Genomic DNA, 17,303 nt, shown 5'->3' on the forward strand with positions numbered 1-17,303 from the left:
GAATTGGTACCATGGTGTAACATTGTTAAAGCTTTTTAAAGGTTAGGGGGATGTAAAAAAGAACGTTCCCTAAAAATTCCCTAAGATTGCAACGTTAGGGGAACATTCCCTAAAATGTTACAATTGTTTATCTTGTTTATGGATTGTTTATGATTTTTGTTTATATGAAAACTCATTATTTTTTATCTGATATTGTTCTTTATTGGTATTATTAGGCCTACTATTACTATTATGGCTAACGTAGGCTTTTCAACTATTTTTTCAACTTATTTTTAGCTAATGTAGTCATAGGCCTAGCCTAGAAGCTACCATAAGGCGCTAGAGCGCTCTTTGACCATGACCTCTGCTTCCACACTCATCTCAGGGACTGGTATCTCCTTGGTAACCATTTATGCGTGGCTTTGCTCCACCCCTAGTTTTTGCAGCTGTTCGTTGCTGCAGATGCGTCTCTGCATGAAGCTCGCCTTTGTCAACAAAACAAGAAATCAAGACATTCGTTTGATGGAATAGAATGTCTTTGCTGGAGATGGGAATTGGATTGTCGGTTATTTTTTCACATTAGCAATTTGAAAGCGATCAAACAAAGTGCAGGTAAGTTACGTCAGCGAGTGTTAGCTAGCTAGTTCTAGCACAGTCGAACACGAACGTGAACCAGCTAAGCAGAGAATGTCTGAGCTAAGTTAGGCAGATAACAACAAAATTAGCATAATTGTCATCTCATTCGGAGCTTAGGAATTGCTGTCTTAGTTCATGTTAAAGCTGGTTAAACGCACCATGTTAAAGAGGTTAACGCACAGTCGAATGCAATTTACCCTAACGTTAGCTTGTGGCAAAATTGATAAATACACTTATCGATAGGCCTACTGAAATATGTTATCATCAACGGTAACGTTTTGCTTTTTGCTTTTTGCCTTCAGTTGGGAGAAATACTGTGGCAACAGCCGCTGGGAAGGTTAAAAAAATACGTTAACGTTACGGTAACTTTCAGTGCTGATAATGTTAACATAGGAAGCAAAAGTAATGTTTGTTTGAAGGCTAACAGCAAACGTTATTCGTCATTAAAAATCACATTAACTTAGCTGGCGTGCTAACCTCCCTAAAGTTTGCTTTATGTATGGCTTGGTAAGTTTTCGCTACTCCAACCGTTAGCTAGAAAGTTGCGTTTATTCTAGCCAACAAGCTACTATACCAGACTGATGCGATGCCTCAACCAACGTTAAACTCTTTGTTTCCGACTTTAACTGAACTGCAAATTTGAAGTAACTTTTAGAATATCATTGCAAGGTTGAGTAGAAATTACATCAACCCTGCTTGAGTTCAAAGTGTCTGGATGAAACATAGTTTTATGCAGTATGTGCAGACTTGCATAATTTGCTGACACTCAATCTAAGGTTTCGTTCAAATGCAAGATGAAAGTGACTACTTGTGCCCCTTTTATATTTTTATAGCGTTATACTAGAAGTTAGTTGTGAAAAATATTTTATACTGTTGTGCTCGGTCTTGAATCCCTAAAATAGTCTGCATATTTCGCTTACAGTAGCCTATTGCATGCACAGAAAAAGTCTGCTATGCTTACAATATCAAAGATCTGAGGTCAAAACCTCAACAATAAGACGCACATGTTTTTCAAAACCACATAGACCTAAGGTTGCATCTTTAAAGATATCTTTAAAAGGAGTCTGGGTCCAGTGGTTTGAACTCTTCCCTCTGATCAGTAGCCTAATATGTATATATGGCATTGACAGTGCATCTTAAAACTTGGTGGTAGACATTAGAGTACACAATAGACAGAGGCTATTGTTGAATGGCTGAAGAATTGTTGATAGGCAACAGAAGACTGACAGTAATAAGTAGAACGCTGTTTTATGGCAACAATGCATTCTTGCAAAGCTAATGTTTACAGCTGGGCTCCAAGGAGACAAGCTAGTTTATGTCAGCGTTGAAGGCAGGATGAACCATTACCAGGTACTGTTTGCCCCAAGAATCTTTTTTTCGACAAATTGTCTTATTATAAATTGTCAAATTAACTTCAGTTTTGAAATTGCATTAACAACATTATGTCTTTATGTGTGTTTTTTGATTATATTGTTTGTTTATAATTGTGTAGGCAAGGGTAAATGTACCTTTTGATCTGCTTCGTTCTGAGCTGATCAAGAGTGATTGTTAGCTTTGCTATCAGTGAATTAACTGCTCTTGACTTGTTTCTTCCTTTTTTTTGTAAGTCACTTTGGATAAAAGTGTCAGCTAAATGTAATGTAAATGAAGTACTCCCACATAGACCTATATATTGTTATAATGACATATAATTTCAGTGTCTGGGTCGGAGGACCCAGAATAGGTCAGCTGTACACTGTTCATTTTTTATATAGAGTAAAATAAATACTGTAGCATAGTCATGATGGCTGCACTAAAAGACCATTTGAGTTTTTGCATCAGAGATCTTACTAACTGAATTAATTCCTAGTTGAAATCCTCCATCTTAATACATTTTGTGTGTCTGTTTAATCATTATTAAAATAATAGATGTAAACATGCCTTTTTGTAACTGCTTGTGAGGTAGAATTGAGACTCTTCAGCAACCCCATATTTTACAAGACAATGAAATCTCTCTATCACTCTCTCAAGCATCTCTACACAGGCATAGGGTACCCAGTTTCCCTTTTCCCCCTGAAACGCATCGCCATGCCTGGACAGCTCTCCAGCAGCGAACCCCCTCTGTCAGGCCTGCTTCCTTCCCCCACCTGGGTTCCCGGCCCTGTTCACCCCTTCCACTTCCGGGTGCGCACTGAACCCATCGACTGGCGCCGGATCGGGGCTCTGGATGTGGACCGTGTCGCCAGGGAGATGGACATTGGGCTCCTCCAGGAGCACATCACCGGGGTGACCTTTTGCGATGTCAGTGGTGAGAGGTGCCCCCACTGCAGGGGCTCAGTGGACCCCGCCCTGGTGAAGGTCCTGCGTATGTCACAGCTCAGCACTGAGTACCTGCTGCACTGCCAGGACTACCTGAGCGCCCAGCTCGGCAGCCTAGAGGAGAGACTGCAGGGGGTGCTCTCTGCCGCGGAGCGCGAGGCTGAGGAGAAGGCCAAGCTGGACACCGAGCTGCAGGCTGAGAGGCTGGAGAGCAAGCGCAGGAAGAAAATGATCACCACCCAACAGCTCCTCCTGCAGGCCGCTTCCAATAACTACCACAAGGTCAGACACTCCACTGGGTTTATATGCAGTATAATCCTGTTTCAACAGTTTTTTTTTTATAAACCTGTAACTTTTTTAAGGCTTATTTTCTACTATGTCATTGTTTTTTCCCCTGCTTAATTACAGAATTGAAAGTATTTTCTTTTTATAAAAGTAGTTTCAAACTTGGATTTTTCACACTTGTAGTGCCAGTTCTGTGAAAAGTCCTTCATAAACTACTCCTACCTTCAAGCTCATCAACAGCGCAGGCATCCGGAGGCCACAGAAACAGGTGAGATTGGTCTTTGAGTAAATTACAGTGTTAACTTAATATCCTATGTTTCTTCATTTGTGTGCAGGAAGTCCTAGATGGAAAATTGAGTTTCTGTTACTTAGTTTCCCTGGATGTATGATTGATAGATAGATAGATAGATACTTTCTTGATCCCCAAGGGGAAATTCAAGTTCGATTGGATTGTTGTTGTTTTGAACCTGATTATTGTCTATTCTTCTGTTCCACAGAATTATATTCATTACATTTATTCATTTAGAAGATTCTTTTAAATACTTATAACAGTGGGGAATAACATTTAAGTTACTAAGAGGAGACCTAGGTGACAGTCAATACTACAACAATAAATACCAGAGGATGATAGTGCAGAACTTTAAGTACTAGTCAAAGTGTAGTTCAGCTTGAAGGAGATAGTGGTTAAGAAGAAGAAGCTAGAACTAGAAAGGAGGGAAGAAGGGAAGTGCCTGCTGTGTTGGGTTGTAAGAAGTGTCAGTTGCTGTAGATTATGTGCTGTGTGTTGTGCGTTCTCAGAGAAGCAGAAGAAGAAGCAGTTGGAGCAGGTGGAGGATGGGATCGAGGAGCTGAGGGAGAGGCTGAGGCTTAGCCAGGCTGCCCTGGACGCCGAGAAGGAGGCTGTCGCTCTGAGGAGGAACCAGGTGGGACTGGAACAGCTGCTCTGTCACGTCTGAAACAGTGGGTGCTGCTGGACTGATGAAGAGAGTGGCCAAGACATGCAGGCCACATGTTGTCTTTGACCAGGTGTGGGTAGTAATGCGTTACAAGTAACGCACATGAGTAAAAAGGTATTTTTTAACGAACGAAAAACATTTTTGAGCCAGTAATCTACACTTTACTCCTCTACATCTTCAATTGCCTTTCGTTACGAGAACAAGTTTATTATCGAAGGAAAAAAAATCTCGAGGGAGAAAAGCGCATCCCTCCCTCGGTGCACAACGGCATGGGAGAAAACAAACAGGGCCTCAGAATGCATTGTTACGTTGTACGTTGTCATGTTGTACCCTACTACACGGAAGTAGATGTTCTATATATCTACGGTAAGAGCTCAGTTAAGTCAATGATGTCCTGCCAGCTGCTGCATCTTCTAGTGAAACTGCCATAGTAACAGCGAAACGAGAGATATGATATGACACGGATATATATATATATAACTTTCACCTATATTCATTTCCGGCCAGCTTCATTCAACAATCACATTGGACAAGGAAAGTAGGCCTACAACTTCATTTACAAGCACATCAAATGCACTGGAAATCGAGCACACAAGTTAGATAAACCTAGCATTCGTTTATGTAGCCTTAATGTTGTCATCACAGAACATGACAGACACAGTCGACTGGGGAAGAAGATAGCCTACTCTGTCGCTCTGTCTGAGTGGAAATGCCTAGGCTATATGTAGCCTAAATATTGGGTCTATCCATAATATAGCCATTGTTTTTAGGTTACGTTGTCTGTAAGGTGAAGTTATAACCAGACTTCTAGCAATGCAAACAGAAGAATCAGCTGGCAATTGATTGGAAGTGACTGCTTTTCAATCCGTAGCCACTTAATGCAAGCAAACAGGCGTAAAGGATATTTTTGTATCCCTTTAAAGGGCCATATAAAAAAAGTAACTTGTTACTTGAGTAATTTATTAACAAAGTACTTTTTTACTTGAGTAGATTTCTCAGATGGGAACATTTACTTTTTTTTTTTTTTTACCTTTTAATGATAGGACAGTGGAGAGTGACAGGAAGTGAATGGGAGAGAGAGCAGGGGTGGGATCTGGAAAGGACCACGGGGCGGGAATCGAACCCGGGTCGCCGGCGTACGGTGCAGGTGCCCCAGCCAGTTGCGCCAGGTTTTCAGTACTCTACCCACCCCTGTCTTTGACCCAGTTGGTTTTTGGCTACATCAACTCATCAGCTTCTGTTAATACAAGGATACTCAGTGGCCTTTTCAGTGTGTGCAATAATTGATGTCAGAGGACACAATCTACTATACAGCCTGTAGAGATTATGTGGCTTATACGTGTAATCAATGTTACAAACATTTTCATTAGTGTTGCAGGATTTCAGATGGGTTGTTTGTCAAGCCTTTTTCTCATATTCATCCTCTGTAATGGCCATGCCCCATAGGAGCTGGAGGAGCAGAGGAGGAGGGAGGTGTCCGAACGGCAGGAGCTGGACCGCTGGAAAGAGGAGGAGAGGAGGAAGGTCTATCAGGAGATGGCCGAACTCAAGCAGTTGTTCCTGCAGGAGTTCAAAGACATCAACAGCAAGAGCTCCTCCATCGAGGCTGTGAGTGCCTCCCTCACCTCACCTGATTATTTTCATGTTAGTTTGGTGTCAAGTTTGTGTGTAGGTAATACATTTGTATCAGATGACAGTTGTTGCACTGAAATATTCTGACAAGTTCCACATGCGAAAAGATTATTTTTTTTACCCTTTTCTGAGATGTACCTACGTTTTGTGCACCTATAATGTCATCATTTGACATATTCCAAACAGCGCCAAACCAAATTATGAGGACCATAGAACATTCTGTGCAGAGGTCATAGAGCAAGTGCTGGGATCTTTTGACATCAACTAACCTTTTCCTTCTACTGTTTGTGAAATATTCCACCAATCAGTCTTTAACCACTAGGGGGAGGCATATGTTAAAAATTATGGATTTGCGATGACAAGAACACAGCATGCCGCAATTCTCACTATGGATCTTTACAAGAATATATCCTTGTCTACGCAACATCTCTTAACATGTAATTATGATTGAGTATAAGGACTGTGTGAACTGTGAAGTTAATAATCATCCTTGCAGAAACTGGAGGTGCTGCAGAGGAGGGAGGTGCACAGTATGCCAGAAATACGTGTGTCCAGAGATGAGGAGGAGCTGGAGAAGACGGAGGCTCGAGAGAAGGAGCTGAGGGAGAAGCTGGTGCGTCAGGTGAGAGACGGTTTGGCGATGCTCGGGATCTCACCGAGGAGGGAACGCTCCTGAAATCATAGTCCAAGACCATAAACCTGTTTTATGCCTGTTCTCATCTATGAGTCAGGCCCTAGCTAGCTAGGATTGCATGTGCACATTGCATGTGCACATCAACTAACCTTTTCCTTCTACTGTTTGTGAAATATTCCACCAATCAGTCTTTAACCACTACACTACAGACAGACATTGCATGTGCACATAGCAGTTTCAGTGTGCATAATGCTGCGTTTCATTTGTCTGGTGGTCGAGTGGTTTTCCCGAGCTACTAACAGGAATTTGCAAATGGAACACCCCCTGAAGTTGTATCCCAACTCGTCAGCTTATTGGAACCCCAAGTACCCCGAGTTCAAATATCCAACATGGCCGCACCCATTAACAGTAAATGAGAGCCATAGATATGGGGTGTGAGTTTGACAGCATATTTTGCCAACAGTGCATGCACACTGTGGCCAGAGTGAATTCAGACACACAAAGTATTGCTATATCTGGTAACAATTGTTAACAACAGACAATTGCTATCAACCAGAAGCATTTTGTTCTCATGACTTGTTGACAACTGGAACACAACTAGTTTGGGCTCTTACATGGATGTGACATCATTTCGAATCACTAGTCTTTTTACGAGATAACTGGAATGCATAATAAGTGTGTGTTTTCCTATTTATCATGTGCTTGTATTTCAAACCAAGTCTTTGTTTCCCACCTTTTCATTTAGAAGAGTGACTGGAAGAAGAGAGTGAAGGAGCTTCAGAACAAGCATCAGCTAGAGAAGGAGGAGGTGAGGCCATTTGCACGCTATTGTCTCTCCGACAGAGTTATTCAACTCCAGAATGAACGTCATGAACGTCCCACTTTCCCCTCCTATGAATACATATGCATGACACAGAAAAGCGTAATTAGCCATTTTCAGCTCCCGCGACAGGCAGTCTGCGTTTATTCCTCAGTGTGGCCTGTTTGTACATACCTCTCCATGTTTTTACGTGCACATTGCGAATCAAATACATTACATTACATTTAGCAGACACTTTTTGACCAAAGTGACTTACATATGTCAGCTATATTACAAGGGATCACATTGTCCCCAGAGCAACTTGGGGTTAAGTGCCTTGCTCAAGGGCACACCGGTGGAAGCCGGGAATTGAACCGACAACTTTCAGGCTACTGCACGTTAACCCAGCTCCTTAACCACTACACTACCACCGCCCCACCGCCCCCAAATACGCCTGAAGTGGGCGCAAAAACGTCAGTACATCTGGCCCTGAATGTGCATGCCTAATTCACAATACCTGTACTGCTATGCTATGCTAACAGCAGGATGTGTGTGTTTGTCCCATAGCTGCAGAGAGAGAATGAGAGGCTCATGCGTCTGACCACGTCTGAGGACCAGAGCTCAGGCCTGCAGCGGCTTCAGCAGCAGGTCAACTCTCTCTCCTCCCAACTCCACAGCAAGGACCACCTCATCCGCACCCAGGAAGACAAGGTGAAAACAGGGGAAAAGAACTAATGGCATCCATCATATTTTATGGATCTTCATAAATCGTCATTACACTTTAAAGCTTTTTAGAAAAGCTCTCATATGGCTCACAAAAAGATCTCTCACAGACTCTTCAGCTTGTGCAGTCAAAATTCAACCAGTACCCCCAGCACACACATGGGCAACATACAGCCCGCGTTCCATATCTGTCCCACAAACTACTTTAATTCGCTGCACCTTCGGGTGGGAAGAAACATTGTGCCACTGTGCTCTGTATGTAAGTGGCAAGTCTAAATGTAGTCTAGGGTTATACATTTCAATCCAACAGAGGGCACTGTCTACAATTGAAATAATGCTAAATAAACATTACTCTTCTTCACTGTCCTTAAATAACAGGCTTAATGATAGCACAACACTTGCAATGCAAAATAATCAGTGAAATTTGAATGGATATGACAAATAAGAGAAAATTGGACTGTGAATTTTGTGGGTGTTATAAAGAAGACATCTAAGTGTCTTGTGATGAGTTTCAGTTCAAAAGTAGGCCTAATATGATAATACGTTAATAATTCACCAAAACATTGCTGTCCTCAAGAATACAACTTACAGTATGAAGCATGCTAAGTTATGCCACAAATTTGTCTTTGTGCACAGAGACAAAGCCTTGAAGTTAAGTAACACAATTCAGTGTATTTCTTCAGCATTTGTTTGCCATGCATTTGATAGAATAGAAATATATGATACAGGCTCCATTAATCAGACAAATCACAAGATGCTGGGTAAATAAGGTAAAAATGGGTGCTGTATTTTAAGTTGATTGTTTGAGAAAGGTAAACATTTTCATTGTAATGTATTAAATTAAGCTTGCTTAAACTTTCAGGCCTTCGAATGGGCTTTCAATAGGCTACATTATAGGCTTATTGTAATCATGTAGCATTATTGGACAGCACAATGCGTTTTGTCTTTCAGTCAGTTGTCAAATGTGTGGCCCATGGCTTACCTTAGTCAGTATAGCCCTCTGGAGACAAATATTGTCCACCCCTGTTCTAGCACCTTTAGTGTTACTCATAGGTTATTCATTCATCCACCGATATACTTAGTTGATGTCCTGATACTTAAAGATGCACTTACAGGGCATGTCGATAGTACAGTATGTTTTCTTCAACTGATTCTTCAACACTGAACATGCTTGACAATTCAATGCAGTCTGATCAAGTACAATATGTTGCAGATTAAGAAGCTGTCTGCAAAGCCAGCAGCAGGTAATGATCACCAACTACTATTTTCTCACACTTTTTAATAAGCATTCTGTTTTCAGCCAACTATATATTGGCCATACATTTAGTCATTGCCTGAATATGATCTTTACCCAAATAGCACCAGCACCACCTGTTAGACAAGATGCTCTTGAGTCATCGGAAGAAGTAGAAGAAGAGGAGGAGGAAGAAGAGGAAGATGATGGTATATTTCTCACTCACGTAACATTATATTGAAGCTACCGGATGAGGTTGGGAATACCCAAATTGCAGCAAGGATTAAAGTTCTCCGTCGTATGATGGATTTCCGTCAATTTGATTTTAGAAATGTCATATTTGAGATCGATGCAGATCCGGTGAGAAAAAAAAATAGGAGGGGGGTATATCACCTTTTCTTTTCCTTTTTTTAAAACTACAAATATTAGGTCCGATGAATGAATGTGTGTGATGGTAAATGTTTAAAGACCTAATAGTGTTCTTGAGAACTTTCTGTGTCTCAATCAGAGACCGCTCAAGAAGATACGTCAGCCATGAGTTTCGCTTTGTTTATATTGTAGCTACACGCTTGTCTCATTGGCCTGGGGCGGTTGCTTAAAAAAAAAAAGAACACGTCTGGAGGACGGTCAAAGTTGGATTATAGTGACACCATCGAGGCAGCTGATGAGGTTGCCCAATCCGTTTAACTTTTTTGGATATGATATTGTGAGCTCTATGTGCGAATTTGGAGGCTGTGTTCTTTCCGTGCATCAATGTAGACAATTTCTTACTATCGCAAACTCTTGTCAGGGGAGGTCATTCATTTTGGGTGTCACCTATGACTTGAACAGATAGCCTGCTGCCACCCGATGTAGCCTACTATTATTGTTACAGTTTTTGATCAATGCAACTAACAGTATGTGTAAAGCGACGCAATATAAACCGTAGCCTATGCCTATCCCGTCTGTTTTTCACAATTTGCGACGGAAGGTTTTGACTGAGCATGTTAACATAAAATAATAATATTGCGAACTGTTGAGTAAGGGGGTCAGTCGTGTTTGTGACGCACAGACCACCTTGTAGCCTATTTTGCTTAGGCCTCATTTTAACGACAGTAGGTTGTGAGCGTATGTTGACAAAAAATAACCATGCAATTAAAATAGTCAACTTAAAACTTTGCTATTATTAATGTATAGCACAAAACCATAACCAGTAGGCCTACCAGAACCTTGCATATTAGCGTCATGATTTGTGTGCGTCTATTTGGCAAGGCCACTAGCTGTCATGGATGCGTTGCTAGTCAAGTTTATTTATATAGCGCATTTCATACACAGAGGTCATTCAATGTGCTTTACATAAACACCAATGTGCTTTACATAAACAACAATAAAGGAAGGCACAGGTGTCAAAAGTTAAAAAATAAATGGAGATGGGCGGCTGTTGGAAACGGAGGAGAACTAACAAGCCATGGTGTAAAAAAATAAAGTGCCAGGGGTTTGCTTTTGCGCGGTTTGCTGCAAGAAAATTGTTTATGGATGCAATAGGAAAATGTTTTAGCACGCCAACAATCAGAAGACCGCCATAAGGTTAACGTTCTTGCACTTCAGGACATCTTCCCTACCTGGTGCAACTAGCCACCACGACAGAGGTAGACTACGTTTATCTATGGTTGACCGTGTTTGCGCTCAGAAAGTAGGCTACGCATGTTCTTTCATAGCGCAACACGATTGTCGTTATCAGATGCGCAGACCTCCTGCATGAGCACACACAGTATTGCTGCTCATTGGAAAACTTGAGTTGTCTGTAAAATTCAAAATTACCATGTTTTCATTAAATGCAGATGAGGCAACACATGGAAATATGAACAATATCTAGACTGTTCTGATTCGTTACTTTGATGAGGAAATGTGAAGTCTTGCAAACTTGATTTTATAGATTTTACTTAGTGTTGAATTGCATATTAACAAGAAAAAAATCTCCCCTTTAAACACTTTTGGCCTGAAGTAATTAAATAAGAGTGTGTTAAAGCCTTTCTACAATATTGCTGCAGTAGAAAAGAACAGCAATGGCTAATCAGCAATGGTCAGGGATGGTATTGAAATATTGTTTTGTTCAACAGGAAAACTCAATCTTAATCAAGAACACTCTCAATTCGCCTTATTCACATGGCTAAAACGAGGCTACAGGGTACACAAACCATAGGATTGTTATGTTCTATGCATTCACCTGTAGGTGGCATTAATTACATAGTAACTTAGTACCCTGTAGCCTCGTTTTGGTGTTTATTTGGTGCTTTACTTTGCTGTTTGCATCTTTTTGTACATTAAAAACCAATAGGTCGCGATAGGGGTGCTATCTCTATAGGTAGATATGAACAACGCATGACTTATGACCTGAAAAAAGTTCAGTCAAACGATTTTTTTTCACTTTAATCCCTGAATTGCACTTTCAGCCCTGTTGTACCCATGGTACCCATAGAGACTTCATAGTCAACCCTTATGACAGGACCGATCCATTCAAATTCATTGCAATTTCTTTGTCACCTGGGTCCATATCCCGTCCCGACATGCTTGCATTCCCTCTCCAGAGCTGGAGCAGTTGGAGGCCAGGAGGCAGCATCGAGAGTCCCTGAAGAAGAACCCTGACATGCTGAGGGAGTTCAGGCCCATCCTGCAGGACAATATGGAGGCCAGACTGGAACGCATGGGGCTGAAAAAGGTGAACTTTACACATGAATGCACACAACTCTCTTACACACACACACACACACACACACACACACACACACATGCAGACACATGCACACACATTCCTATTTACTCTCACAAAGTTTGTTAAAAAATATCACATTTTAAGTTCATTTTTACATTTTCGATTTGAAACAAGATACTTCTGATTCTGATACTTCTCAACCTCTGATTGTGAAATGACACATATGTGTGGAGTAAATTGTACTTACTTTTAATCAGCAAGCCAGCCTGTTGAGGCCTGATGGTGTTGATAAAAATAAAGTGTCGATTAAAATAAAGTCCTCTGCAATGTCTGCAGCAAGGAATTTGCATATCACCGGAGTTCGTCAACTCTAAAGTTGCACATCAATGCAAAGAAATAGTGTTGACATTGAGGGGAATGTTCATTTATTTTCATTGTGTCCCCTAGGTTATATCTGTGGCCTCCCCTAGGTTATATCTGTGGCCTGAAAACTTTTTTTCCACAGCAAAATTAATTTTCTCAGCATATTAGGTCATATCATAGATTATTATGTCCATTATTTGAACAGTGAAAATAATAATAAAAGAGTTTTTGAACTTTAATGCCACTAATGCTGATTATTTATATTTTATATATATTATATTAAAAAAAAAGAAAAATATATATATATACATATATATATATATATATATATGATTCATTTGAATTTAAATATTATAATAATACCTTCACAGCAATATATATACATATATAAATTAAACATATATGTGATTAATTTAGATTAATTAATCACAGAGTATGTAATTAATTCGATTATTTTTTTTAATCGATTGACAGCCCTAAAAAAAATAAATACTGGTTTTGTTACATTAATTAACCTTGATTTTGGCCTTGACCTTCTCAAACTATGCTGTGTTTTTGTCCTTGAACTTGAACTAGGGAATTGGGCCTGTAAAGTCCTTAAATTTGATGCTTTAATGTTTCAGATGAATTGAAATGCAGAGATTATAATGGTCCCATAGTGCTGTTGTGGTGTAAATATTTTGAATGGTTACTCATTTGATTGACAAAAGCTTTAATATTTGGCTGAATATATTGTAGTTAGCACAAAGTGAGACTTCCCATAGTGTTACCAGCTTATTTGTGACTAGAAGTCCCTGTATTGGCAGACTCAAGGTTGCTGACTCCTTTACAATGCCTTTTGTCACCTACGTCTGTGTTTCCCCTACAGGGAACCAAGGGCATCTCCAAGCAGACGCTGAAGAGTCTGACCTCATTGTTGGCTGGGCAGAGGCAGCAGAAGGCCAGGCAGGACCCTAACCTGCAGAGCATGAGGGAGAAGGTCCAGGCCGAGGTGAACCGCCGCCTGCGCCTTGGACAGAAGAGCCAGAGCATGACCATAACCAGAGCCACCACTCAGAGCCAGAGTGAGACCAGATTCCTCCCTCTCAGCTCATGTTTAATGTCAATATGTCATTTGTTGTGTTTTATTGTGGAGTCTGATGTTGCCTCACAGAGCACAGAGAGACATGTTGTCGTTCTTTGTTTGTGTTGCATGTGTGTATGCATTGTACACCAGTGTGTCTTTAAACCCTTACAATTTGCTAGGAGGAGAGCTAATAATATCATTGTAGGAGCTAAAAACAAAGGCTCTGATATCAGTTTTGGTCTTTGGGTATTAGTATTGTACGGAGACTGAAAAAGTTTGATGTTGCATCCCTATAGCCTATATTCACAAACACAATCAAATGTTCTAACATACATAGATGAATATAGTCACACCCACCTTTGTCAATTGTTGTTTTCAGAAGTGAAGGTGGCTGCTGGCCGTTCAAAGGAGAAGAGTGCCAAGCCTAAACAGACCACTGTGAAATCTGTTCCAAAACGAGGGAAGAGTCCAGCTCCTCAACCCACCCCACGCTCTAAACTACTTATGACCCCACACACAAAAGTTAAGAAGAGCAGGTATACACCACCACCTCATATTGTCTGATGAGAACAGTTTTTTTTTTAATGAGCAAGACAATAAGCTATCAGCCAATAGATGTATCTAGCAATTACCAAAAACACCACACAGCTGCCAAAGTTAGCTAGCTTGCTAACTGTTGCACAGTTTATAACATATTTGTTGATGGCCTACCGTGAAAGCTGTTTTCAAATCTCTTCCTGTATTCCTCTCCCCACAACTCTCTGCTCCTCCCTTCCTCTGTCCTTTCTTTATCTTTTGCTGTTAGTACCCCACCCTTCAGTTCAGAGGAGGAGTCGATAGGGGACAGTGCTTACATCACCAGCCCCAGTAAGCCCACTCCCTCGGTCCGGCTGGTGCAGTCGGGCCCCCAGCAGAACCTTCCACAGGGTCCCTCCAGTGCTCCCACAGACGACTGGTCCGACTCAGACCTCTCAGAAGAAATTGCAGGGACCAGCACCCAGCAGGGCCTGAGCACCCAAGGTGGGCTTATGACCAGCTCAAACATTTCTAGAAGGATTGTATGCTATTACTATAGTATAGATATATATATTAGGGCTGTCAATCGATTAAAAATGTAATCAAATTAATTACATACTCATATATAAAATATATAATATATAATTTTTGCTGTGAAAGTATTTTAAATATTTAAATTCAAATGAATCATTGAATAATCAGCATTAGTGACATTAAAGTTCAAAAACTCTTTTATTATTATTTTCACTGTTCAAATAATGGCCATAATAATCTATGATATGACCTAATATCCTGAGGAAATAAATTCAAAAGTGCTTCGGGAAGAGTTTTTTTTTTTCACATACAAGGCATTTCAGGCCACAGATATAACCTAGGGGACACACTGAAAATAAATTAACACTCCCCTCAATGTCAACAATATTTCTTTGCATTGATGTGTGACTTTAGAGTTGACGAACTCCGGTGATATGCAAATTCCTTGCTGCAGACATTGCAGAGGACTTTATTTTAATCCAGTGATTCTTAAACTAGGGGTCGCGACCCCAAATGGGGTCGCCAAAAAATTCCGTGGGGTCTCCAATTATTTTCTGTATTCAGTCTGAAATTATTATTAGGTGAAACAAAGGAAAATAATATTGGCCTTTTCTGCCTTTTTCTTATTTACACGCAGTTAAGAGAAGAGAGAGAAATGTTTTCGTCTTTCAACGAGATCTGGTCAGCCTATGGGCTACTGGTCCGCTGATAGAAACAATCTGCTCCCACTATGCAAACTCAACTTGTTCCCGCTATTTTAAGTAAAACAAAACAAAAGACATAGGGAGCCTACTAGCCAAAATGGACAGGTGGCTGCTTAAAAAATGTAACAAAAGCTCGGAAGTGCCATCTACCAGTGCGTCTACTCCTCCGTGATCCTCAGATGGGACAAGTCTACAGGCCGGTGAGAATAAAAAAGAACAAACGGCGCGTCGGCTTTATCAGAAAGAATTTCTGAAATATGCATTCACTTGCCAAGTTAAAGATAACCTCGACCACCCACAATGTGTGATTTGCGGCGATGTTCTGGCGAATGAGAGCTTAAAACCTGTCAAAATGAAACGATATCTCAAAATACAGATGTCGGCTCAGCACCGTGGAGGAAAATCTCTGTGTCGCCATATGCAGCATTTCTCCTAGATTTAACTTGCTATGTTCACGGAAGCATGCCCACCCTTCCCATTGAAATTGTTAAAGATAGTAAACCAGAAAAGGGAAATAAAAAAATACTGTTATCGTTATCGTCATAAATATAATTAATGTAACGTTGTAGGCCTAATGCTGCATGTGTATGTGTGTGTGCATGCTTGTGTGTGCGCGCACGCTACGCACATAGCGCTCTGATCTAATATGGCGGCAGCCTACACTTGTTTAATCGTGATTGTTTGTTCGTGATGTTGTTCATATGGAGTAAATAAAACAAATGACTTTGCTTTCTAGTTTTTTTTTATTGATTTAGTTGTTAACGTTTGAGGGGGGTATTTGAGTAAGGACTTAGAATGGGTTTGGGGAAAGTGGGGTCGCCAGACCTCGCCATACTTTTTTGTGGGGTCGCCAGACAAAAAGTTTAAGAACCACTGTTTTAATCAACACTTTATTTTAACACCATCAGGCTATTTTTTTAAAGTAAATGTTCCAATCAATGATCTAGGCAGCACATTTTCTTATCTCTCCATTTTACAGTCTAATGGTTACTGACTAGCGGCTCAGGGTCAAAGGTCATACGGAATCGATTAATCTGCGCTATTTTTTTTAATCAGTTATTTTTTCTCAAATTAATTAATCGAAATTAATCAGTTATTTTGACAGCCCTATAAAGAAAATGTTATTTATTTGTTTGTTTGTTGTTATTTGTAGGGTCAGTTGTCCAAACCCTGACAAGGAGCCTCGAGAGACAGCTTACCTCACCAATGAGCAAACCTGTGGGTGGGATTAGAGTAATACCACCCGCCACCAAAGCCACGACTCAATCAAAGAGTGTGGTGAAAAAACTCCAGGTAAAACCACATGTAACCCAGAATAGGCAACTTAAATTCACTATCTGCATTGGAATGTAGTGCATTGCTTATTGCTGTAAAATGCTTGTTTACCAGATACTTCTGTCAGTAAATGTGCACTTGTCAATTCATCTAGGCATTGGCAGCATCTACATTGTGGACATTATGTATTACATGTATTTATGTATTTGCATTTGACTTTGTAATGTACATACACATGTATGTGTTTGTTTATGTGTGTGTGTGTATACGTATTTGTGTGTGTGTGTGTGTGTGTGTGTGTGTGTGTGTGTGTGTGTGTGTGTGTATACGTATTTGTGTGTGTGTGTGTGTGTGTTCCTCAGTTATCGGATGAAGACAGTGACCTGGAGCTGTCTTCCATAGAGGAGGTGTCAGCTGAGCCAGTAGGGGTGCGGAGGAGCTCTGATATTGGGGGCACGTCGGGCACCAGCGTCTGGAGTTCCTCAACCAGCCGTCCAGGAGGGTGGGCCAACCCCTGAAGCCTTTAGGTTTATAGGTACACACTTTCACAGCAACATGTAGCACCCCCACCACACATACACAGACAGGCATAGAAAACATGCCCATACTTTTAAGGGAACAAGAGGGCACTACATATCTCACATGTATTCTCGATTCTGTGTAGTTTTTACAAATAAGTGTTATGCTTGAATTGGGTTAGCAATAAGTGAAAAAGATATATTTAGCCTATGTGTTCCTTGTAAAGTGATTTAAACACATGGATTTTTATACTATTACTATACATGTCTGTATGCATTTTCTGTCTCTGATTCAATTTTATATGAACAATTTGTATAAGCTTTGTTATTATGATATTTATAAAGCACTTGTTATGGTACTTCCTTTTTATTAAGCTGCTTTTACATCAACGTAATAAAACAAATCTCTGGGCAAACAGAGATTTCTAAATCAACATGTTTTTGTAGATTCTTACCCTC

The 17,303-nt window shown here is 40.5% G+C and overlaps 1 protein-coding gene across 2 annotated transcripts; it reads left to right on the plus strand.

Annotated features, from left to right (window-relative positions):
* The first annotated feature begins 387 nt into the window (after positions 1 to 387).
* dzip1l (DAZ interacting zinc finger protein 1-like) lies at positions 388 to 17,278 on the plus strand. Of its 2 annotated transcripts, XM_042056838.1 has the most exons (17): positions 388 to 591; positions 1,891 to 1,965; positions 2,626 to 3,195; positions 3,382 to 3,466; positions 3,997 to 4,121; positions 5,601 to 5,762; positions 6,283 to 6,408; positions 7,166 to 7,228; positions 7,787 to 7,930; positions 9,156 to 9,186; positions 9,302 to 9,385; positions 11,744 to 11,874; positions 13,100 to 13,295; positions 13,677 to 13,833; positions 14,103 to 14,317; positions 16,205 to 16,344; positions 16,689 to 17,278. In XM_042056838.1, the coding sequence occupies exons 2-17, from the start codon at positions 1,894 to 1,896 to the stop codon at positions 16,842 to 16,844; spliced, it is 2,457 nt and encodes an 818-aa protein (XP_041912772.1). In that variant the 5' UTR covers positions 388 to 591; positions 1,891 to 1,893; the 3' UTR covers positions 16,845 to 17,278. The 2 variants fall into 2 exon arrangements, with proteins under 2 accessions (XP_041912772.1, XP_041912773.1); XM_042056839.1 differs by lacking the exon at positions 1,891 to 1,965.
* Positions 17,279 to 17,303: the final 25 nt, after the last annotated feature.

This window comes from Alosa sapidissima, chromosome 12, assembly GCF_018492685.1.
Source record: "Alosa sapidissima isolate fAloSap1 chromosome 12, fAloSap1.pri, whole genome shotgun sequence".
Lineage (NCBI taxonomy): Eukaryota > Metazoa > Chordata > Actinopteri > Clupeiformes > Clupeidae > Alosa > Alosa sapidissima.

What these genes read in the sequence shown, in the direction of transcription:
- dzip1l (XM_042056838.1), top strand. Translation starts at nt 1,894, where the DNA reads ATGTTTACAGCTGGGCTCCAAGGAGACAAGCTAGTTTATGTCAGCGTT. An exon ending in TCGCTCTGAGGAGGAACCAG is followed by an intron (nt 4,122 to 5,600) that starts GTGGGACTGGAA and finishes CATGCCCCATAG; the next exon opens with GAGCTGGAGGAGCAGAGGAG. An exon ending in TCCGCACCCAGGAAGACAAG is followed by an intron (nt 7,931 to 9,155) that starts GTGAAAACAGGG and finishes AATATGTTGCAG; the next exon opens with ATTAAGAAGCTGTCTGCAAA.